At 35.8% G+C, this 26,571-nt stretch overlaps 1 protein-coding gene across 7 annotated transcripts in view; it reads left to right on the top strand.

Annotated features, from left to right (window-relative positions):
- METTL15 (methyltransferase like 15) overlaps positions 1-26,571 on the top strand; it is a 224,308-nt gene that overhangs the window by 151,899 nt on the left and 45,838 nt on the right. For 5 of the 7 annotated variants that reach the window (XM_004755895.3, XM_004755893.3, XM_004755892.3 and 2 more), the window contains 2 exons: positions 5,073-5,264; positions 7,687-7,865. In XM_004755895.3, the coding sequence (XP_004755952.1) occupies positions 5,073-5,264; positions 7,687-7,865 (371 nt within the window). The remainder of the gene's footprint in view (positions 1-5,072; positions 5,265-7,686; positions 7,866-26,571) is intronic. The other 2 variants (XM_013057938.2, XM_013057939.2) reach the window with 1 other exon arrangement.

Genomic DNA, 26,571 nt, shown 5'->3' with positions numbered 1-26,571 from the left:
ATATTAAACTGAGTTTTGTACCACAAGGATTACATTTTAGTTATTCAGTAATAGTCAGGTGTAAAACTGTATGAATGTTGTGTGTTCAGCTGTTAGTTTGAGGATACCCAAGAGCTCCTTATAAGATTTATTTTTTTTTAATTTTACAAGTATATTAGCAAACGGGTAATAGCTGTAAAACCCAAGGAATTAAGACTGTGAAATAGTGGCTTGTGTGAGGTTTTGCTCTAGTAAAAGATTTCTGTGGTTAAAGGTAACACCTGGATCTTAAAGGGTTGTAATAAATGTGTAGGGCAGAAATTGTACTTAGATCTGCAACAACTGACAAAGATGTACAAATACAGTAATGGAGGAAGCTTAGCAGCTGTGTCCATAGGGCGCTTGGATGGCTCAGTTGGTTTAAGCAGCTGTGCCCATGAAAAAGACTGAAAGGGCAGCAGCTTCTTGCTAGACATATCTCCAAAGGCAACAAAACAAAAGCAAACAAAAACAAAGTATTGGGACTTCATCAGGATAAAAAGCTTCACAGCAAAGGAAACAGCTAAAAGGCAACCTAGGGAATGGGAGAAGATATTTGCAAATGACTTATCAGATAAAAGGCTACTATCCAAAATCTACAAAGAAGTTATCAAACTCAACACCAAGACAACAAAAAAATCCAGTCAAGAAATGGGCAGAAGATATGAACAGACATTTCTCCAAAGAAGACATACAAATGGCTAACAGACACATGAAAAAATATTCATCATTAGCCATCAGGGAAATTCAAATCAAAACCACATTGAGATACCACCTTACACCAGTTAGAATAGCAAACATTAACAAGACAGGAAACAACAAACATTGGAGAGGATGTGGAGAAGGGGGAACTCTCTTACACTGTTGGTGGGAATGCAAGTTGGTGCAGCCACTTTGGAAAACAGTGCGGAGATTCCTCAAAAAATTAAAAATGGAGTTTCCCTATAACTCTGCAATTGCACTACTGGGTATTTACCCCAAAGATACAGATGTAGTGAAAAGAAGGGCCATCTGTACCCCAGTGTTCATAACAGCAATGGCCACAGTCGCCAAACTGTAGAAAGAGCCAAGATGCCCTTCAGCAGACGAATGGATAAAAAGGATGTGGTCCATTTATACAATAGAATATTACTCAGCCATCAGAAAGGATGAATACCTAACTTTTGCATCAACATGGACGGGACTAGAAGAGATTATGCTGAGTGAAATAAGTCAAATAGAGAAAGTCAAGTATCATATGGTTTCATTTACTTGCAGAACATAAGGAATAACATGGAGAACATTAGGAGAAGGAAAGGAAAAGTGAATTGGAGGAAATCAGAGGGGGAGATGAACCATGAGAGACTGTGGACTCTGAGAAACAAACTGAGGGTTTTAGGGTGGAAGTGGGTATGAGGATGTATGAGCCTGGTGGTGGGTATTAAGAAGGGCATGTATTGCATGGAGCACTGGATGTGGTACATAAACAATCTTGGAACACTGAAAAAATTAAATTTAAAAAGAAAATTAAAATTAAAAGCCCTCTTGAAATTTAGACGCATTGCTTTATAATAAACCTTCTGAAAATACAGTGAGTATATTATCTAGAATCAGAACCAGCAGAAGTTACACACACACACACACACACACACACACATAATGTATATCTCTTACTGGTTCTGTTTCTCCTGAGAATCCTTAGGGATATTGAGGGACATAATACATAAATATACAAGGGAATTTATTTTAAGGAATTGGCTCACACAGTTGTGGTACTGGCAAGTCTGAATTAGGGCAAGCCATCAGGCTAGAAATTCTCTGACAGGAACTGATATTGAAGTCTTGAGGCTGAATTTCTTCTTCCTCTGGGAAACCTCAGTTTTTGCTCTTGGGAAGCCTTTCACCTATTGGATGAGGCATAGCCACATTATTAAAGGTAATGTTCTACTTAGAGCGAACTGATTATTAACCACATTTATAAAATAACCTGCACCGCAACACTGAGATTAGTGTTTGATTAAATAAGTAGATAATGTAGTCTTGCCAAGTTGACATATAAACAGTTATAGCTATAATCAGTCTCTCCCAGATGACATGGCTCAAATTTTGAGGTCCTGTTGGAACAGAGATTGGCAAGCAAGAGGTGGCCAACAAATATCCCTTACAATGACTTAAAATGACAGTAGATATATGAAAGGCTTCCATGGTTGTAGGTTTTTGGTTGTTTTACATGGACTAATATCAAGGGGAAAATATAGAAATATAGAAATAGTGAGGAAATAGCAACTAAAAAACAGCTCAGAAATAGTAGTGAGTTCTGATGATTGAGAATGTTCGAACATGAGCTGGAGAATTTCGTGTAAGGCCTTAAAATTAAAGCCCAATATTATGTATTCTTGACATCTGGAGAAAAATGAGAGACCTTCCATTGTCCCAACCACAAGCTACAACCCCCCCCCCCCGCAAAGTGCTCCCACAGATAAGGTTCCTGAGCCAAAGGAACCTTATTATCAAAGGGATAAGTAAAAATATCTGCTTCTCCCTGAGTAGCAGGTTTCAATTCCCTGCCCATGAAATTACTCAGACACGCCAATCATATCACATTCTCCCATCAGAACCAAGGGTCAACAGTTCTTTTGAACTATAAAACCTGCTGCTTATAGCCTCTGCTTGCCTACTCTGTTCCTGCCACCCACATGTAGCCTTGCACACCCTCCTCCCCTGGGCTGTAAGAGCTGTAAGGATGTGTGATTAATAAACTGTCAGTCTCATCTGTCTGGTGGCCAAGTGCCATGCTTTAACCATTTTCATAATCCTAGAATGGAAATCCCACCCTGACCAATGGGGAAAATGGGAGGTGGTTAAAACAGTGACTCTCCCTGCCTCTACCCCAGCACACCCCAGCAGTGATGGTGGAGAGGGAAAAGATTCAATCAGTTAAATAATTGGAATTAGTGAATTGAGAGTTGCTTTCCAATCCCAGTATTCTATTATTTGTGTTCCCAGTGTTTAGTATTAGCATTTGTTGTATATTTTCCAAATACAGATACAACAATTTATCTTTCTACTGCTAGCACCCATCAGGTTGTTTCACAAATTATTCATTTATATATTTCTTTCAGTTCAAAGCTCAGAAAGCCATGCTTTATTCATCTTTATATTAACAATTAACATAATGCTAATTAACATAATGTCTGATATATAGGAGATAGTCCATGAATTTTTGGTGAGTGAATCTGAAAATCCGTTTCTCCATCAGAGTTTGGGAAAAAATTACCAATGAGCAATGAAGTTCTCCTTAAACATAATATCATAAATATGAATTCCCCTGTTGAAATCCAAATTCACCCTACCCACCTGTAGATGGAGAGAATGAGATCTTGGGAGAGTTGCCATTTTTTCTTTTCCCATTCCCCATCCAAAATGCATACCAGTTGCCCTAAGGCTTCTGAAGAACCCTGCAGGCAGCATCTCACTTTGTGTAGGAAGGAGAATTAGTATAGCTGCAAGGTGATTCCAACTTCTTGCCTGTCTATTGATTTTGAATGCTCCATTCACTTCAAAGTGCCTGCTGAAAGCTAACACATTGTTTCTGCAAGAAGGCATTTATTTTAAGCGTAGTTTCATGCATCAGGTGTGCAGCTGCACAGCACCCCATCCTAAGTTATGGTAAAAATATGGTTCTTAAGTGTTTGGCTTGAAGATGTTTGACATATCTTTTTTCTGTGATCCCTGTTTATTATTTATTGTACTTAAATTGGCTTATTAAGTTTATTTTTTCTAGCTTTATTGAGATAGTAATTAATGTACCATACTATATAAGTTTATATATTTGACTTATATAAGTGTAATGATTTGATTTATATATATTGTGAAATGATTACCACAATAAGTTAGTTAGCGTCCTTCTTCTCATATACATATAAAAAAATATTTTTCCTTGTGATGAGAACTCTTAGGATTTACTCTTAACAACTTTATATATATCATACAGCAGTGTTAACTGTAGTTGTCATGTTGTATATTACATCCTTTTTTATTTAACTAACTTATCTGGACGTTTATACCTTCTGACCACCTTCATCCAATTCTATTTACCCCATCTCCTGTCTCTGGTATCCACAAATCTGATCTCTCTCTCTCTTTTTTAATGAGTTTGGTTTCTCTCTCTTTCTCTTTCCTTTTTAAGATTCACGTATGAGATCATACAATAATTGTCTTTCTCTGTCTGACTTATTTCACTTCGCATAATGCCCTCGAGGTCCATCCTTGCTATCACAAATGACAAGATTTCCTTTTTTTTTTAAATGGCTGGATAATACTCCATTGTGTGTGTGTGTGTGTGTGTGTTTATGTGTATATATGCAACTTCTTTATTTATCTGTTGATGGAAAGTTGTTTATATGTCCTGGCTATTATAAGTAATGCTGTTATTAAAATGGGGGTGCAGATACCTCTTTAACAGAATGTTTTCATTTCCTCTAGATGTATTTCCAGAAGCAGAATTGCTGGATCCTATGGCGTTCTATTTTTAATTTTTTGAGGAAGCTCTATACTATTTTCCATAGTAGTTATACAAATTTATATCCCCAGCAACAGTACACAGTCCCCCTTTCTCCACATCCTCACAAGCCTTTGTTATCTCTAAATTTATTCTTTTGATAAATAATATGTACTTCTTTTTTTGACCCATAAATTTAAGATTTCTTTTTGAAAAGAGGAAAGTTTATTTTGTGCAAATGAATAAGGGATTTTTTTTTTTTAAGAAATATGAATGGTCTGGAAAAAGAATTTTACAAATCCATGAACTTATTGTATACCTTCACAGAAATATACAATAAACTGTGTTTGTTAGAAAAAATAAAATTACGTTAAATCACCTCTGGCATTGAAACCAAGGATGTAAAGTTTCCATTTCCATATGTCTTTATATAGTACCAAACATGTGATTGACCCTTAGAAAATACATATTGGTTAAATAAGCTAATAATAGGCTGTGCTTCCTTCTATTGATCATGCACCTTACAAATTTAATATAACAAAGTCTTTTCTCCATCTCCTGCATTTATTCACAGTAAACAGATCCGAGCTATGCTAGGCCAGTTCAGCCAGGCAGAAGCCTTATTAATGAAAGCTGGAGTGCAGCCAGGAACTTTAGATGGAGTTCTTTTGGATCTTGGGTGTTCCTCCATGCAACTTGATGCTCCTGAGAGAGGTTTTTCCCTTCGGAAGGACGGGCCCTTGGACATGAGAATGGATGGTGGCAGGTGAGTATCAATAAACCATTTCTCCTCACAACAAGAAATCAATTTTGCAGAAACGCTCTGGATTTAATTTCCTCTTAAGACTGCAGAATTCCCATCACACGCCCACACCTAACACTATCCATACATAATAAATCAGTTTTGTTTGCTACTCATTATAGACTTTAGTGTTTCTTTAGATTTGAGATTCTAAAAGGAAAATCATTTCTGTCTTTACACAGAATAGTGAGGAAGATAACTTCCATACTGATAATCTTTTTTTATAGATATAGTATGAGTTTTTTAGACTATAAACAGTATTGATAAATGCGATGCTGAAACAATGGGTCCATTTTTATGCAGGCCCCACTATGCCTCTTGTGAGAGGTAAAAGGATTATATTTAATACATATTCTTTTGAATACTGCATGAAATGCAAGATTCTGGAGGTCAGCAATTGTATGTTTTGTCCTGTCTCTGTCCTGTACAGTTACTTTGGTTTAATGTTCCCTAGAGAAATTACAGTTTATAGTACCGTACCAACATAGTGCTATGTACAGGACAGCTTTACACCTCCTCTTCATTCCTCACCACCCTGGAAATAATGGTTTGTTCTCCATTATTCTAAGAGGTACCTATAACACAAAGAGGGTTACATTCTGGTAAACTGTAGGATGAGTCATTTTAAATCTAAATTAATTTTTAAAGTTTAGATTACCACTTGTCTCTATGCCTAACACTGGCTTAGGGACAGAATCGTCTGTATGTACAAAGCTTAACCACGTTTTTCTTCCTCATTTCATGCCCCACCATGACCACCAAATTATGTATCATACTTTTGGGAAGCTTACCTTCTAAGAGGAATGTTAGATTTTCTTATGTCTAAATAAGCAAGCCATTCTGTTACTGTCACTAATCTGCAATTCTAGACCTGCATAAACATTTCTACTGAGACAAATTTAGGTTTTCCAAAATATCTTCCAATCTATTGGAAGGACCCGCACATAAGAAATTTAATGTCCTGCTTAAGTCAGAAAATTAATAATGAGTTGACTTTGACTTCTTTCCCATAAAATGCTTTGTTCAATGGTAATTATTCACATATAGCCTTTTCCCCATGTTTTGATATGACCTGGTAACTTGGATTGTGACCCATACTTGTTGGAACCTTTTTGTTCTAAGTCTTACACCTTCTTTTGCACAAGTTGGCATTCATAGAATGAAGAATGTGATCATAAAAGAAAATAATGAAAATCCTTTAAAAAGCGGTGACTAATAGTAAAGGTCAAATATCCTTTCATGTTTGGAGATTGAGGTTGTTGTGCAGAGGTAATAAAATGTCAAGCAAATTTCTGCTGTTCCTATGTCTTGTTAAAGGAGAATGCCTTCTGAAATACGATGAACATAGCTTCTAGTTAATGGTTGTAAATCCCTATATTGTTAATATGAAGACTTCTTAGCAAATTGTAGTCTGTGAATCAGGGTTCTTGAGGTTTTTCCCCCTAAGAACCTGAAAATAAAATTTCCCTTGAGCATTAAACTCTAAGTCAATACATAATGGATGAGATTAGAGTTCAGCAAGTATGTCTTAAAAAGCAGGATGGCTTCCAGGTAGATAGCATAGACGGTATAACCTAATCAAAGATATGAACAGATCTGAATAAAGTATATGGCATTCAGAAAGGGAGAGTAGATTCACATGAATTCATGGAAAAGGAGAGTCAGTCATTGCAAATATGTGCAATACTTATCCAGGTGGTGTTATGGGATGAGGGAGTCCAAGCCAAAAAATAAGGCCAGTCAGGTCCTGGAGGCTGATAGATCGCTGCAATGAAGGTAGATGCAAGAGGCTTTCTTAGCCTGTTGCCATTTATCACTGGAATCTTATAGCAGAGTTTAGTCTCTGCTATCCCAATTTCCCCAACAACTCTCAGATTATAGAAGGTGAGGGAAATTGACTGGGAATATCTTCTTGTATAGACTTTTTAAGTTCAATTTATGCTCCCATATAAGTACTTAGTTATTTATAATCTCAGAATTAGTTAAGTTCCTGAGGTGTAGGCTCATTTAGATATCATTCAGTGTCTTGTATCTGTATCAAACAGTAATTTAAATTTTGAACAAGCTAAATCCAAACATTTACTTTAGTTTAGGGGAAATCTGCATTAGTAATAATAACTTCTTTGTGAATTAAAGGTTAGTAAAATATTTTAATTTCCTGCTGCCCTTGACTTGACGAATGTCACGCTCAATCCACTGTTGCTGTTATGATGGGTATTTGAAATGGAAAATCTGTTTCATTTGTTGAAGATTTCAGTCTCTGACTTTAAAAACCTCAGATGCTCCCTTAGACTGTGTGTGTATGCCTGACTTCAATACTCTGAAGTTTCACCTCTTGTCAATGAAAACTGACGTCAGCAAACTAATTGGCTCTTCTTGTGCGTAGGTACCCTGACATGCCCACCGCAGCTGATGTTGTGAATGCTTTAGATCAACAGGCACTTGCATCCATCCTGAGAACATACGGGGAGGAGAAGCATGCCAAGAAAATCGCTTCAGCAATCGTTCAGGCACGCAGCCTCTACCCCATCTCCAGAACCCAGCAGCTTGCCAGCATCGTTGCAGGTACCCTCATTAATTCTGAACAGTGTCTGAAAGGAAAAATAAATATCTATATATATGTATATATATAGATATATAAATCCCCCAAACTCCCAGAGGGATTCATTTGTACTTAAAAATCATGCAGGATTGAATACAGCGTATCCTTTTTTCCATACGGGCTTTCTTTTGGTTTTGCAAGCTTCCCCCCTCCAACACCTCTCCCCCACACAATTTAAGAAAATATACTGTAGTTGCTGATTAGTTGAGCAATAGATTGCTTTTTTATGAGAGGTAATTTATCATTTGTGCCTACCAAGGTGAAACATGGAATGACAAGTGCAGAAGAATTTCTTGATCCATCACAGTGGTTGATAAGCATTCTGTATAAGATCTGACATTACCTCTCTTAGTTTCACATTTCTGCATTTTAATATTTTGGACAAAAGGAGAATTGCATTGCCCAACTGCTAAAATAAAATCCAGTGACTCATACATCTATTCTAAACAACCAGCTAACAAAGGGTATGTGATGTATAGGTTATTCCATTTTGTGAATGCTAACTAAATCAGCCTGAGGGGCTTATTGAAACATTTCATCTTTTCTGCTGTTTGCCACCATAAACCTCTTGAACTTAAGTCTAGCTAGGAGGCGCTTTATTATAGCCTTTCTGTTTGAAGCCAAAGTTGTTTCACAGCTGTGTTCCATGATGAAAGTTTTCCAAGGCAAAAATACAACTCCTGCAGTTATTTAACAGAATTCCAGTGTTAAATTCTTCATCTTGTTGGGCCATCTGAAACCCTACATCATTTTTATTTACCGACTGTATTAGGATTTCTTTTCAATGGCTTCTATTAAGTTACTTAAGTAGCTAAAGAGGTAGAGAAAATGAATAATTGTGTAGCTTCTAAAAAGAACCTAATATTGGTTGCCTCTGTCTTAATATTATCTATAGTTTAAGGAATAAAACTTGATTATAAATTTATTCAAATCAAGATTTAGAGATCATATAGCAATTGCTTTATGATATAATTTGATAACCCTATATTTTACTTAGTTAGGATAATAAAATATAAAGAGTTGACCAAGTATTTAAATTTTTAAAGCTTTATACATACCTCAAGACCCTTCCAACTTAACACTGAGATTCCTGTTGTCAAGTAAGAGCAAAATTCTTGTGGCTTTTATGATCATAAAATATTCCATGGTATTTTTTCCCAAAATGTTTGTGCTAGCAGACTGGTTAGTGTACTCACTAACCATTACTACCTTACCTTAGCCTTTCTGTCATTCTTTAGCTGTATATGTAATTCTCTGTCTCCCATATGTTTATATATGAGAAAATCCAGAATTTTCTGCTGCTGAAAATGAGGACTTAGGGCTAAGGGCATCTTAGAGATCATCCAGTCAAAAAACCTCATCTGATAACTGAAGAAACTGAGCCTCATTGAGGGTCAGTAGTTTCCTCCAAGGTAGACAGTCTAATTAATGGCAAAGCCAGTACTAATCTAGAATTTGGAAGCTCATGAATTTGAGGCATAACTGGGAATTTACCTTTAAGATATTGAGTTAACTCTTTTGTTTCAGGGTCCTAATCTGCAAACTTGGGGTAATGACACTGTGGAATTACACAGAAATTAAATCAAGACATAAATAGAAACAGTTTAAGTATTTTCAGAAAGAGTATGATGTGAAAAACTTATGAAGGCCATGAGAAATGATATCATAAAAATAAGAATACTCATATATGTGTAGACTTTAATAAGTGCCATTAAAAGATTGAGTTCCCCATAATAAGTCCATTTTTATGGCTCATATCAGCCCATAGCAATACAAATTTATTTATGATATAATTCTGTGGAAAAGGGAAAAAACAGAAATAAAATGGGTTTGCATCTTGCACTCCTTTTTTCAAAAACTGTTTTGGGAGAGGCTGCTATATGCCAGGCATTATACAGAGTACTAGCAGTAGAATGGAGAGCCGATTAGAGCCTCTGTTCAAAAAGTTTACTGACTGGTAAGTGACTGAATAAAAACATAGTATAGTAAACATAGATCTTCTACTTATACTGTAGATCTGAAGATCTACTTATACTGTAAATCCGAAGTTTTGATTTTGTGAGTAATAAAAAAGTCGGTACATGTGGAGAATTACAGAACCTATACATATATATATATATATATATATATATAGAGAGAGAGAGAGAGAGAGAGAGAGAGAGAGATATTTGAGTCTTAATTGCAGTTCTACAAAGTCCATTCTTACATAAACCACACCCCATGGCATGCCTTCTATAAGCTCTGATTTTATTTTTATTAAAATGAAGCTATAGTTTAAAGAGACTTACAAATCAATCTGAACATATTTTCTAGATTTTCATAATTTTTCAGTCTTTCATAATTACCTCAGGTACATCTAATTTGATTGATTTTTTTTTTACATGATTCACCTTTATCAGAGTCTCCAAAGTGTCTACATTAGTTTTCATAGGCACAGCAGATGTCTTTCGTTTTGCATTCATATTTCACCAGTTTGTGTAATATTTGATGAAATTAATTGATGGCAAAAGTAAGTGCTCTGGGCTGGGCTATAAGGGTATAGCTCTTTTGGTGGGAGCAGGACTATATAGGAATGCTCAGAGTAAAATACTACCCTGGACAGTTGAACAGAGAAAGGGATTAATTTGTCAAGTCCCTTAAATGGAAGTCCCTTAAGAGAGCGACTCACAGAGGGAATGTAGAAAGCAGTAGAGGGCCCAGTATTAGTTTCCTATATTAGTTTCCTAGGGCTGCAGTAACAAAGTGCCACACATTTGATGGCTTAAAAGAACAGAAATTTACTCTATCACAGTTCTGGAGGCTAGAAGTCCAAAGTCAAGGGAGTAGCAGGACTCTAGAGGAAAATGCCTGCTTGACTATTCTTAGTGTATGGCAGCTGACAGCAATCCTCGATGTTCCTTGGCTTGTATATGGTATTGCTAAGTCTCTGCCTCCACTATCACATGGGATTCTCCCTGTACCTGTTTTTGTGTCCAAATTTTCCTGTTATTATAAGGACATCAGTCATACTAGATTTAGGGCCCAACCTAATAGAATGTCCTCATCTTGATGATATCTGCAAAGACCCTATTTCCAAATAAAGTTATATTCATGGTTCCTAGTAAACACAAACTTTGGGGGAAACTATTCAACCTGGTACAGTTCCTACGCAGTATCTGTATTTAACAAACATGTATTTTGGCAGGCTGTAGTATGCTGTGACTATATTTGGACATCTTTTCTGGTTCTAATAAAATCATACTAAGTATATTCAAGATTATCAAGCACTCTGAGATATATACTACAGTTCCTGATACAGAGTAAAATGCATATATTGATGGAAATACTAAGTCACTTACTTTACTTTCAAAAAGCTAATAATCCATTAGGACAAGGGAGACCACTACACTTATAATCACAGTATACATAGTAGAATTACATAATAATTCAAGTGATTAAGTTGTAATTTATAAGACCTAAAGCCTGGGGCCTTTTGCTAGTACAAGTAACTACAGCTCCAGTATTCTGCTATATCATATGAGTACCTTAAGACAGGCTTGAGGCTGCAGATTGGAACAGGACCCTTACAATTACCATGAATTACTTGGTGAATTACCAAATTAGTACTTTATAACTCCTAAACAACCTGTGGGACTTCACTATTCATACACACTATTTAGAACTAAATATAGTCAAAAATTTTAATATTAATATCTAATACATGCTATTCCCTCCAAAAATAATCCATAAATAACAAATTGCGCTTTGTTAAGCCTAGTTTATGTTCTAATATGGTTGTAACTAAAAAAAAAAAAAAAAAAAAGTTAGATTTATGAAATCTAAAACTTGAACATAACCTGAGGGGACTAATTTAATGTAGAACCAAACTAATAAATGATCGTCTTGCTTTAGCCTTGTCATCTCCATCTGTCTTACTGCTCCTTGTATTTCCATGAAGAGGAGCACATTTCAGTCTGAAACTGCTAGTTCCATATATAGAGACCTAAAGTCTTTAGAAAGGATGAATTCCTTAGAATAAAATCTGAATTCCTTTACATGGTTTGTAAAGCTTTTCATGGACAAGCTCGTACCTCTCTTTTCATTTTCATCTTTCTTGCTCTCCGTAGTAATCTCTGCTCTAACTGTAGTAAAGTTCTGTAGTCTCGTCTTTCCTGCACACCAGAGTCACTCTCACTTACGGGCCCTGTGTATTATTAACATTAACACCAAAGGGCTCAAGCCCTATCCTTTCGTGTAGCTAATGCCAGCTCATCCTTTGGAGCATAGTTGAAGTGTTTTTTCTAGAAGAAAGTTTTTTCTAGCTCTACACAGATTAGTTGAGATGCTCTTCTCCATGCTCCTATAGCACTGCATTTCCCTGCCATAGCACTTTCACTTCTATTACTTGCTTCCTATTTAACTTCTCCCCTAGACCTATACTATTTAGTACAGTTGCCAGTAGCCACATGTGTCCATGGAACTCTTGAAATGTGGCTGTTCCTAATTGAATTGTTATATATATAAAATACACACCTTAATTTGAAAAAAGAATTTAGTGTTCTCAAAAATTTATATGTTCATTCTGTGTTGAAATGATCATATTTTAGAAATTATTGGGTTACATACAGTATTAAAATGAACTATACCCATTCTTTTTACTTATTTAAGGAGGATGTAGAAAATTTTAAGTAATATATGTGGATCACATTATATTTTTTTTAGACAGTCCTGCTCCAGATGATAAGCACTGTGAGGGCACTGTCATGACTGTGCTCCCAGCACTTAGCATGGTTTTGGCCCTTGGAAAGCATTTGGTAAATAATTTTTTAAGGTTAATATATAAAATAAACAAAATTACATCAATCAGGAAGGCTCTGCTTCTATAAAGCTGGTATTCAGTGAAATAACATCACTATAACTAAAAAATTGGTGTTCAGCCTTAGAGGTCATACCAATATGCTTCAATAACACTAACACTGATATACCCAAGTAAATTAGAAAAAGCACATTGCCTTCCCAGTACTTTAATATATTCATCTTTAGGGCTGAAATGGTATTTTTCCTCTCTTAATCTTTAGAGGTGCTGTGAAGAAAAAGTAAACTAATGAAATATTTTTATTAAGAGTTTTTAATAATGGGAAATGGTACATATTAAAATATCTCAAGCTCTCCAGGAAAAAGAAGATTTAAGTAATTTTATAAAAAATAAAATGGCTGTGGTCTAGAATTAATGTATGTTTGAATGTTATAGTCTTAAAAATGGCATTGGTTCTAGACTTGCCTCTGAATATTTTCTCAAGAGGCTGTCCGTATTTTATTCCATATTCCATTGCTCTTCCCATCCTCTGGATACATCAAGGGAAACTTAATTATTAAGTGAAATTTAGTTTAATGAAGAGATTTTACTTCAACTCCTGGTTCTGCAGCTTGCTTTCTATGTAAACTCAAACAGTTCTAGGCCTTCTCTTTCTCATCTTGAAATGGAAGTAGATAATATTTATGAGGGCACGTGGGTGGCTCAGTTGGTTTACCTGCTGCCTTTGACTCAGGTCATGATCCCAGAGTTCTGGGATCAAGTCCCACATTGGGCTCTTTGCTCAGTGAGGAGCCTACCATCTCTGCCTCTGCCCCCATTCTGCCTGCTGCTTATCCTCCCTCTCTGACAAATAAATAAGTAAAATCTTTTTAAAAAATAGTATTTATTATAATGATCATTTGTTACTTTTTTCATAACCCTACTATGTTTTCCTTAAATTAATATTGAAATTCACTCACAGTTTTCAGCTTATGCCAAAATCAAAGTATGTCTATCACTTTTCAGATCATTGGGATTTAGATTCAGATTCACAAAAATAGATAATCAATGCACTGATAATCAAGAAGTGACAGAAGGCTTACAATATCAATGTTTTAATGTGAATGGAGTTGGGGGGGAAGCTTCTTAGCTATGTTTGGTTCTTGTTGATTAAATATATAGACTTTATTATTCCCTGACTGAAACTTTTATGTAACCTTTATTCTGACTCATGAACTGGGTACATGGCCAGAACTTAATGAATGCTTGTTGAACAAATAAATCAATAAAAAGATGTGTACATTCCCAGCCAAAGTAAAAATGAAAATTCAGGGGGAAAAAAGTATAAGTTGTTAGGTATTACTGAGAATCAATTGTACTCTGCCCTTAACACTGAAGAGGGGGGAGACCCAAGCATCAAAGTATTCAATATAAATTAAAACAACTTGAGGAATAAGTTGAAATTCTCTAGGACATGGATCAAACATTCTCAGGCTCTTTGGTTCTGCTATGTATTTGCTTTGTGAACTTGAATAAATCACTTGTTTTCTCTGATCCTTATTTCCTCATCTGGAAAAGAAGAATAACTAATTCTTGCTATGACCAATAAATGAGAGGTATATAAGAAAATTCTCTGTGAATTTTAAAGTGCAAATCCAACTGTAAGTTTTTTCTTTTTCTCTCCATCCAGACCTGGGGTAATCCAGGGAGCAAACAGTTACATTCATCAGAACCATGACTGTAGTCTTATACCAATGATTACCTGTCCACAGCCAAACAGTGTGATCTGTGATAAGCTAATTGCTTCATCCCAACCTGCTCTTCCCTTAGGGATTATGCGACTTTTAGAAAAAAGAAAAATCATCTTTTGCTGCCTTGGTACATATAAGGTTTATCTTTCCACAGTAACCAATAATAGCTTATGCCTCAGTTTGTATCTGAAATCATCTTTTTCCAGCAAATTTTTTGTTCATCTGGAGAGAAATATTCAAAGTACAAAATAAATAAAGTGCAGCATTCATTAATAGTCATTGCCATCAAATTTTAGTGGAACTGTTTCCCGATGAAGTTAGTGAGATTAGCTTGCCATCCCTTTATTGTTTTAATAACCTACATGTTGCTTCCTCCATCTTCCCCCAAAAGCACTCTGAATACTAACATTGCCGTGATTAAGAAATAAATGAAGATGTCAGAGAGTTCAGTTGTCACTCTGGTGGAAAATGGTATGGTCAAACTTATAGTTAAATTTGGATGGCTTGCCTGTGAGTCATAGTTGTCATTGTCACTGCCTATGATAATGCACTTATTCTGTCGTTTAAATCTCTTGAGTTCAATCTGTTATACACTGTGTACATTAGTATGGTAACTTCATGCCAACTAAATTATCAAATGACATTTTGTAAGTAAACTTATTTCTTATTTTAATAAGTAATCTTTCCAAGAGACATTCTGTACAAGAAGCCCAACTCAGAAAAGAATGAAATGTGAAAAAAAAGAAAAAAAAAAAAAAAGAAAAACCTGAAAATCTCTTCCTTCTAAAAAAAATCTGGCAATTCTCAGTTTGAAGTATCAAGTGGGGAGCAAGGATTGCTCTAATCCCAAGTGACGGTGACCCAGCCCTTATTGAATGATGATGATGATGATGATAACAATAAATGCCAGCTAACACTTACACTGAGCACATACGGGACACTATCCTAAATTATTTTTATGTATTAACTCAAACCTCACCAATAATCCGTAAGGTCTGGGCACCTGGGTGTCTCAGTCATTAAAGCGTCTGCCTTCGGCTCAGGTCATGATCCCAGGGTTCTGGGATCAAGCCCCACATCCAGCTCCCTGCTCAGTGAGAAACCTGCTTCTCCATCTCCCACTCCCCTGGCTTGTGTTCCTGTTGGAGGCCACGGCATGGTTGGGAGTCGTGGATCAAACCAGGCCTTGACTTGTGTCTCCTTTAAAGTCCGCCTTGACAAGGTTAAGGACGGGAAAGTTGAGTAACACTGAGAAGGGGTCTGTGCTATGTGTCGTGCGCTCGCCTACGTGACTTCCCACACGCTCTCCCTTACAGAAGGGAACAATGTGGTCAGAGTCATGAATTCTTAGTTGGTCCTTGTTGTTCTGTACTTCCCATAACCTACTCCCTGGTTGATTGTCTTGCTAATGGCATTAGCGGAGACTACCTGGCATCACGAGGTTTGCTTGTAGTTAATGTAAACTTGTTATAGAAACCTGCGGTCATCTTGACTAGGTACTGATGTATTACTCCTCCTATTGTGGTCTGCCTTATAAATGATTGTAAGATGTGGAATAAAATCGGCACTGTTGGACATCCTCCTCAGTGTCCCTCCTGCCCCCATCTCTTTGTCTCTTAATTTCTTTTCACCATCCTCTTACCCTCACATTTCCTGGTCGATTGGTCATGCCGGCTGCAACAAGTGGCACCCGAACAGGGACCGTGAGCACGTTTCAAAGGAGACACAAGTCAGGGCCTGGTTTGAGCCACGACTCCAACCATGCCGTGGCCTCCAACATGTTCCTCTCTCCCTGTGTCTCTCTCTGTCAAACAAATAAATAAAATCTTTTAAAAAAAAAAATCCTAAGGTCAGTACTGTTTTTATGCCTATTTTATACATAGGTAAACTGAAGCACAAAGAATCTTAAGTAACTTGTCTCTTGTCAAATGGAGCTGGAATTAGAAGCTAGTAATCTTACTCTAGACCCTGTGCCCTTACTTAGGACACTACCCTAGATCTTTTCTTATGCTTAAGGTACAGTATGAACTGGTGATAGAGAATGCTGACAACTCAATCTTCTAGGATCTCACATACTCATATGGGAGACCGTCACAAAAGCTGCTCACTTTGTTACCCTGTGATAAATGCTGTATATAATAGAGTCATGAACAAAAAAGGTAGGAGAACCTAAAAAGGGAGAAGTTGATTTTGATGTGGCAGGAGGGTTTGAGTTATTGTGGGGAGGGATTAGGTAGAAGTTACAGAAAGGAGACCTTTGGTTGAGTCTTTTAGGAGAAATGATGGCTATTTATAGAAAAGTCCCTTCTACCCAGTAGATACTCATTAACTGCAGATGTGAAAAAACAAATGAATAAATAAATGAAAAAGCAGGTGAGCTTTCAGAGGGCTGAGGAAAGTAGAAGACAGGCAATTCAGGGTCCAGTTCCAGGACTAGAATTCTAAATCCCTGGAATTCTTTCCCATTATCTTGGTATCTACTCCCTAATTGTGACCTTGAGTTGGGTCACGTGTTTAGAACCATAGTTCTGCATAATCAGGTTCTCTAAGTGTTACTGATTATAGCTGAATTTCAGACTCCCTTTCTGTGGAGCCAGAGAAGGGAAATGCATCCCTTTACTTCATTGCTCCATGTACTTGTGAAAATTAAAGTGATCTGCTGGTATTGTATGTTCTGCACGTAGCAGTGTTCATATTGGTATTAATTTTGAAAAGATGTGTATAAATAGCCGGACCATCTTGTCCTTATCTTTATTGGTTAAAAAAGAAGAAAGATTATTTGTTCATGTAACTAGTTATTCAGAACTCTTAACAATTTGGTACTAGATATTTGCAAGAGCTTTCAATTTAAGAATTAAGATCAGGCAGTCTTCTATATTAATTGTACTACCATCTTGTTTTTGAGATTGAGATGTATCAGATCTCGTCTAAATGGGAGGTATAGTAACATATCTTTACTTCACTATTAAAGTATTGAGAGGATCAACAGTCTGCAGTGCTTTTCCTAAAAGGAGGTTTCAGACATCAGCCATTAAATTTATATGATGGGAACATTTTTTTTGAAGACAAGCATCTGCTTTCATTTTCAAAGTTTAAATGTTTAAATCATCCCAGAAGAATGTCAAAGAAAGAGAACCCCAAATGTTAATAGGTTGATAAAGATCAAAGATTATATTTCTAGGGCTGGGGGTGGAAATAGTGAATGAAAGAATAGTTTTGATGTCCAGGCTTTAATCGTAACTGAAAACTAACAAAAATACTTCCAAATTCTTTTTTCTTCTATCTTTTGTTTTGTGCCAAAGTTGAAAAATTTTGGAATATCAGGGGAAAAAAACCCTAGGAATTTAAAAATAAAAGTAATCTATATTAATTTCTTATATCTTTTATATATGTAACTTTTTTGTGTCTTTCTGCATCTTTTTATTTTGGTCAAGGGTATAGCAGTTTTTCCATTTCCCAAACATGTAATTTATTTACCCATTTAGTCTTTATGTGACTATATATTGCCTCACATATTTTTAATTACTTGGGATCTCTTCAACCATATTATAAATCAGAGACCATATATTTCCCTTTATATTTGCATATAGCACACAGTAAGCAATAGGAAATACTTGCTGACTTCCTACATTCTTGTAACACATAATTATTCATTTAATGTCTTTCTTATCAACTGGACTACTAATTCTTTGAGAGTAAGAATTAGATACATATTTTTCATTGTTATATCCATAAGATCTGATACAGCATTTGGCTTATAATAGATATTTAGTTACTGTTTCTCAAATGAATAAAGCGATGTCCAGTTCTTTGTAGTTCTTGTGGTATTTAGAAAGTGGATGAGACCAGAGACAGCTAATAGTCTTAAAACCAACTGGTGTTTTCAGAAATAGGCATTTTTTATTGTTAGGTAGAGTCAGACCTATATAAGAGAAACTGTCATAATTTTCTTGACACTGTAATTTCTTTCCTCTTCTCTAAAGGGTAAATCAAGTTCAGTATGTCATACAATACTGGGTCAGTCTTCTGTATTTTCAGTTTCCTCATTAACAAAGCATGGGCTTTGACCTACCATTGAGATGAGACATGTTTCATATATACATTACATATTCATTTAATCAACAAGTATTTATTGTGAGCCCACTTTGTGGTAGGCATAATGAAGTTACAAAAAGGATTAAGACAAAATTTTCATCTGCTAAGAATTAAAACAAAAAATGATTTCCCCTATTTAGATGGTGGTCTTCATAGTTAGTGTTTATTTGTATATATCAAAATGTTTACTTTTTTTTTCCTTAGCATATGATTTCCCCTCCTTTCTGGGAGTTTTATTCTTACCCAAGTACATATTTTTATATTTTCAGTGAAGATCTATGAGTGATACATTCTCATACCTTGTCTAAATATATCTTTATTTTGCCCTCGCTTTTGAATGATAATTAGTTGAGTATAGAGTCAACAGGTTTATGATTATTTTCACTCAGTACTTTGAGGGTAATATTTCATTGTCTCTTGACATTTATTATAGTTGATGAAAAGTCTAATTTTCATTGTTTTATGGTTGGTCTTTTTCTTTCTCTGGCTACCTTTTAAGATTTTCCTATCATTGATGTTTAATTGTGATGTGCTCAGTTGTGATTTTGTTTTATTGGTCATTAATGAAACAGAATGAACTTCTTTAATATTTCTCCATTTCTTGAAATATCAGACATTATTTCTTTCCATATTTATTTCCTCTACTTTCTTAGCACCTGGGCAGCAGTTATTACTCACCATGTCTCTCATATTTCCTGTGTCTTTGTCTCTCTGTATTAGTCTAGGTAAAATCCTTTTTTGGCTCACTAACACTGTCTTAAAGAGATAGCTAATCTGCTGTTTGACGTATTTGTTGAATTTTTAAAGTAGTAAGTAATTATTCCTACAAGTTCTATTTTTTAAGAATACTGTTGTTCTAATTCTTTCATTGTAGTCTCTATCAGTTATTTTAAATTTTAATTTATTTTAAATATAGTAAATATATGTAGTTATTTCATATTTGTGCTCATTTGTTATCTCTAGTTCTTCCTATTTATTTCATCTGCTGACTTTATACACACAAACACATATATACATAATGTATACAATGTGAGCATGTGTCTTCAGTGGGTTTTACATGCACACAAATCCCCTTCAGGAACTCTGCTTGCTTTATTGTGGTGGTTTAACACTTGCTGCTTCCTTTTTCCCTTCCTCTTTTCCACCTGATCATCTATCTGCTATGCAAAAAGTTAGTTAGGCTACCGAGGTTATAGAAACCAAAGACACATTTAGGCAGACTTGAGTAATAAAGGGTTATTATAAGCTATATGTGATAATAAGAAGTAATTATAAAGCTATTCATGTTAATAAAAAAGATATCTGAGCTCTACAGTGAGGGTTCTGAAAGACTGGAAGAAAACTCAAGTGGTTGTTCACTTTGTGTACAAATTTGTGTACAAAATTATACACAATTTTGCAACTAAACTATCATGTTGCAGCCTCAACAGAAAACATCTTTGTCTCTGTGTTCTAGTAAATTACCATTATTTTGGTTTGGCTATTCTCTATGTCTAGTTTCTATGACTAACTTTTTTCTAGGATTATTAGTTTCTGCTTACTCAGATCTTTGTTGTTTTTACTTTCTCATGGCTTCTACTTATAAAATCTTTTACTATGTGTTTTACTGTTTCTTTTGCCAGTTGTTTCTCTTTCTCTCTCTTTTCTCATCAGCCCATCTTTCTTTCTCTTTGCCTGGAATTCAGGCTTCCTAAAGTAAAGGATTTAATTTGTGCCATAGTTATCCTTAGCTTTTCCTTATTTGGCAGAGTTTTATACTAGTTCCATTTAAAATGGCTGTCATTGGATTTACATAGTAATAGCACCGAGACCAAAGCTTAAAGAACTGCTTAGTAGGGTTCCAATCATGTAATAGATATCTCCTCAGGATTGTAATTATTTAAATAATGCTTTAAAGAAGAGCTCTTCTTGAATTTGGCTGACTAGTGGGGAGGTTTTTTTTCCCTTTAAAATAATGCACCTACCTATGTAAACAAAATGAGCCATGTAATTTGTGTCTTTTTCAGTAATATTTTGTTGAAGGAGTTGTATGACTGTTGTATAACAATTCTTCTAATACGCTACCAGAGCAGGAAAAAATTTATGGTTTCCCCAAATCTCCAGTGGCAACCAAACCACTACTGTCCAAGGCTAATCTTCTTATTTTGAGATTCTCTCTTTCTATCCTGTCCCCCACCTAACCCACCAAATATAAGGCTTACACTGAAATGTCTTCTCGTCTCTCTAGAGTGTCACTTTTAGCAGGTTATCTGATAAATAAATAGACAGGTAGATAGACAGATATGGCCCTGGCTCAGATCACATTTCCAGTGGTCTGCAGGGTATTTCCCTGAATTTCTTGTTTTTCACCCCAATCTCAAAATGTGTAATTTGATAATTACATAATTTTCTCCACCAAAGCCATTTTCACTTCCTGGGCTTGTGCATATGGTAATACCTGGATACCATTCAATTGCTTCCAGTTGGCTGACTGACCATGCAAATCTGGCTTCTGACTCACACCACCACTGGTGACTAATAAGACTCCTTTTCACTATTTTTGGTTCCCAGCTAACTTGATTTCTTACACATTCTATACTTACCTGAGTATGAGTAGTTCTAGTCCTGACCAGCTTCCACTTTATCTCTTATCATGTGGTGCCCATTTCTATTTCTTTTTTCTTCGCTTTACTAACATAGGTACCTTTCACTTTGCATCTTCAACTCTTCCCATGTAATACCGTCTTGCCTCTTTTCTTGGAAATCTTGCAGTACCATTCCCTCTACCCTACCCAAGGTCCAGATTTTTATCACCACTCCTTGGGCAAGTCCAATTTCCTGACATCTTAACTCCTGTTTTGCTACTAATTGACTGTTATAATTGACTGTGACTCAAGACAAGTCACTTTTTTCCTCTGGTCCCAATTTTATTTTCTTATAAAGGGAAGGTATATTAAACCATCCAGTCTGTAATATTTTATAAAATTACGACAGACATTGTCCTAGTCTCTGGCATTGGAAACTTCAGAGATAGCTTTGAATCGTTTTCTGACACTCACCAACCCCCACAGTTTTCCACTGATTAGTTATTAAATTCTTCCCTGATTGTAGCTTTTATTCCAGTTCTCTTTTCCATATCTACCACCACTGCTGTTTTATTTCTTGTTTATAGTATTATAGTAGCCTCCTTAGAGATTTACCTGCTTTCATTCTCTCCCCTTAAATCCATTTGTTACATATATTTAGGAGTGTCTGCCCAGACCATACTCTCTTCCCTTAGAATTGCCCAGAACCCTACCAATTCCTGATACCTGATCAAGAAAAAAGTTGGATCTAGGCAGCCATGTTTATACCAGATCACCCCAGAAGCAACTGATTTAAGTCATATAAAATAGATACTTCTCTCAAAAATGTGAGCTGCAAAACCCAGAAAGTATAATTATATAGTATTAGGAATGTAGAATTGAGACCAGATTTGCCTTTCTGTAAGTCCAGAGCAAGGTGAAAATCATAGTTAAGAGAACTGGAAACCAAGAGCAGAGTGAAGGAAATAAGTTTGCAGAAAGAACAGGTGTCAAGAAAATGGAAGAGATGTTCACAAACACACACACACGCACGCACACACACACACACACACGAATGCCCACATAAACACAGGTGTAGAATGAGTGCTTATCTGCTAGCTTTCCAATTCCCTTAAAGTCTAGTGGTATTTCCGATAGTTGACTATTTGTGATCCCTACATTTCCTTAATTTTTTAAATCTTAAGTAAATTTTGAGTGGGCTTTGGTCCATTTCTTAACATCCAACCCATCCCCTAAGACATCACAGTTTTACTAATCCTATAATTTACTTGTTCAGAAACTTTCACTGGCTCTCCATTGCTGATGTATTTGATCCCAGGTTCCTAAGTTTGATGTATTTGGGTCCATTTTCTGGCCTGTGCCATTGTTTTCACACTTCTCTTTCATCTCCTCCTATATTCTTACCTAATTGTTCTGTCCTTTTTCCCCAAATATGACTTGTAATTTCCTTGCTTTTTGTAATAATTTTGTAATAACACACCCCTCCATAAAATCCTTAATACTTTCACTAAAATATATAGGACAAAATCTAAACACCTTATCATGAAACAAAGTTCTTCGTGATCTGGCTTCTGCTTGTTGTTTTAACCTAATTTCTCTACTGCCCTCCCCACCGCAGTGCTCCATGTCTGCACCAAACGGCTGACCGTTCGGGTTCTCATCATTCAGACTAACTTTGTGCTTTGTCAGTTCTCTCCTCTTGTATATGATCTTCCTCTGCAGGGTGTGTCCTTCTTCATGTCTTATCTTACACCCCACAGATCCCCCAAAATCTTTCTGCTTCTTTTAGGACTATTCTTATGTATCATTACTTTGGATCCTTCCTGAACTTTCTTTTTCACCATCCTCCTGAAGTTACTCCCTTTTTCGGTATATTAATATATCTGATCTTTACCTCCTCTTTATATACCAGATGAACATTTGCTTCATTACACTTTGTCTCCCTTAAATACTTTGTGAGGTCTACAAGGATAGAGCAACCACATCTAATTTACCTGAATAGCCTCAGCACACATCTCCTAGAGAATATATTGAAGAAGTCAGGAGACTGGATTAAGGAGAGCGAGAACGATTGAGTCACATAGATTTGAGCTGCCTGTGTCATTTTCCAGCTTTGTAAATTTGGGCATTTATTACCTTCTCAGAATCTCTGTTTCTTAATCTGCAAAATACGGGTGATGATAACTACCTCACAGCATTCCTGGGTTACTAAATCAGACAATGTATTTTAAATGCCCAATAGAGATCCATCTCTAGTAGGTATCTATTTATTTTTTATCTTTTGTTGAATGAACACATAAAAATGAGTGCATGAGCGAGTGGATAATTAAGTGAGTGGATGCATTTGAATGAATAGGGCAAATATTATAAAAATTTTTATAATGGATTCACCAGGAAAGACTCTCTGTACACAAAGCTGTCTTACTCTTTAAAGGGATGGTTAAGATATCAGCAGGCAGCAATGTAGCAGTCAAGGCACTGGGAGCCTGAACCTTGAGAATGTGAGAAAAGGCTAAGATGGGGAAAAGCATCCTTTTTTGTTGTTGTTGAAAACGTTATTCCCTGCTGTCATTTTACCCTTGTACCTTTTTTTTCCTTCATCATATTAAAGAACTCTAAGGATGGGCTGGCTGCCAACTCATTCAAGGTACATCAGCATCTCATTAGCCAGGTGACAAGTTAGGCCTCACACAATAGGCTCTGGATTTTGAAAAGAGAAAGTGGGTTGTTATTAATAATAACATAAATTATTATTGTTGAATGGAGCTTTCAGTTGCCTAGTTATTATTATTCAATGAACTGTTTTAGACCCAGCATACATTGCAATAATATTAAAGGCACTACATTTTCTTCCTTAGAAAAAAAAGAATATTGACATTTATGTAAAATCTACTGGAAAGCATTAATTTAGAGACCTGTGTGTTTCAGGTATCTGTCTCAGGAACTCAAGCTGAGAAAGGTAATCTAGCAAAGAGGATTTTTAAGTTGTTGACTTTATCTCTATACTCTTTAGATAGAAATGGACTTTGATGACAGACTCAAATCATCAAGCCAACATGTATTACTATATCGCTTACCCATTTATCTTTATTAATCTTTTTTGTTAATGCCTCATCACTTTCGCATTATTAGTCTGGGTTTATGTCAGTGTATTCTGATGTGTCCCTGAGTAATAAAAAAAAGAAATTAATTTTGAATTATACAATAACCAGGATTCAGAGTTCAGCTCTGCTGCTTACCAGTGCAAACTTGGACAACTTATATAACCGTTCTACTCTTCTCTAAGATAAGGATAATGGGGGGGTGCCTGGGTGGCTCAGTGGGTTAAAGCCTCTGCCTTGAGCTCAGGTCATGATGCCAGGGTCCTGGGATCAAGCCCCGCATTGGGCTCTCTGCTCCATGGGGAGCCTGCTTCCTCCTCTCTCTCTGCCTGCCTCTCTGCCTGCTTGTGATCTTTGTCAAATAAATAAATAAAATATTTTAAAAAAAAGATAAGCATAATGGTTTCTAACTTATAATTAGAAATTACATTTTGAAACTATCTACTTTAATGGTAGGCATATGATAAGCATTTGATAAATGCTAGTCAGTACAAAGAATTTACCTTATCTAGTTGTTGATAGAACTACGTCACACATACATGTAAAAAAATATGTAAAATTCGTGATCACAGAGAAAATATAAGATTTTCTCTGTTAAAATTAAATTAAATTAATTGTTTTAATTGTTAAAATTAAAATTAAAATACAAGATTTTCTCTGTTATAAAGCATTGCCATTTGTAAGTCATGTATACAGCATTGTTAAGAAATTAAAGTGAAAATTTCAAGAGCCTGTGATGCCACTCTACCACTATAACATGATTATAATTTTATATATTTTATCTCTTTATTCTCACATTTTTTCAGTTGAAATGATTGAATGTATATAATTTTAACTGTTTTTTACTTGATATCATGCCACCTTTATGGCACTACACTGTGTGTCTGTAAGAGATATTCAAATTTGTTTAATCATATCCTTATTATTAGATATTTGGCATATATCTAAGATTATTACTAAAAATCATGTAATAAAATTTTGTACACATTTAAGGGATTTTAGAGAGGAGAGGGGTACTTCCTTTCTAGTCTAAATCCCTAGTGAAATTAATGACACGTATGTGACGTTAATCCTTGAAACATTGTTTTTCAAAATGAATACATATCCTTCTAGAAACTAAAAGCCTTCCCTGGACAAGAGTCAAAGCACTGTTCCTAGACCAAGTTAGTAGGATGGAACAGGTAGAAAAATAAAAGATGAGTGAGTGTGGTTCAGTATTGGATTTGGATGTGGTAGAAAACAAGATATTTGTCATCTGTGACTTAATTAAAATCTGTATGCTATTGGTCCTTGAAGAAATTAATTTTCTATTCTTGAATTCAGTCAGATAGTGTGTTAGTCTTTCCACAAGCCTATTATGAAAAAATGATGCTAATACACACTCCCTACTTTTTGAAAGTAATACACAGTCCCTGCCTTCTAGAGTTTATGTTTCAGTGGAAGTGACAGTTATCTTTTGAAGTTCACTATAATACAGTTGAGAAGTGTTCCATTGCAAGTTAAGTATGCTACAGGAGGGCGGGCAACTTTCTCTGGAGCCCACAGATCAACTATGAGTATGTGCTGACCTAATAAGGAAAGGAAGAACATAGTTACATATCTTTTCTTGTTACTGTCTCCCAACTCTGGGAAGTGTAAATGGCCCAACCCTGAGAGCAGTACTGTATACCCTCTTGACTATTCCTAAAGGTTCACATAAAGTATCTTATTATAGGTCTTAAGTATGCTAGAACCTTCTGCTTAGACTTCTGCTTTGCGTTCACGGCATTTGGCAAATAGGCCTCAGTCCTTCCTTAAAAATTCAATAATTAAATTTAACGTTGATCACCTAAACAGAGAAAAGGAATCATGGTTGACTTTGAGATATCCCATCTATACTCAGCGTTTTAAGACTTAGATACTACGGGGGCGCCTGGGTGGCTCAGTGGGTTAAGCCGCTGCCTTCGGCTCAGGTCATGATCTCAGGGTCCTGGGATCGAGTCCCGCATCGGGCTCTCTGCTCAGCAGGGAGCCTGCTTCCTTCTCTCTCTCTCTCTCTGCCTGCCTCTCAGTGTACTTGTAATTTCTCTCTGTCAAATAAATAAATAAAATCTTTAAAAAAAAAAAAAAAAAAAAAAAGACTTAGATACTACTGAATTGTCTTATTATACTATACTGTATTATATTACATTGTAGAGTATTAAAGTATAATGCATTTTATTCAAAAGTAATACATGAAAAATAGCAATCCTTTCCTTTAATTCTGAGCCACGTTTCTTATTTCACCTCAGCAGGTAGTATTCCTCTTTTTTTTTTTTTTTTGCTCCAACCTATAACTTGATTTTTTTTTTCCCTGTTGTAGGAGGATTTATAAGCCTCAGCCACCCATAGTGAGATCATGTTAT

This window comes from Mustela putorius, unplaced genomic scaffold (assembly GCF_011764305.1).
Source record: "Mustela putorius furo isolate JIRA1106 unplaced genomic scaffold, ASM1176430v1.1 tig00003859_pilon_pilon_pilon, whole genome shotgun sequence".
NCBI classification, from domain to species: domain Eukaryota; kingdom Metazoa; phylum Chordata; class Mammalia; order Carnivora; family Mustelidae; genus Mustela; species Mustela putorius.
This window is presented reverse-complemented; position numbering and strand designations above follow the sequence as displayed.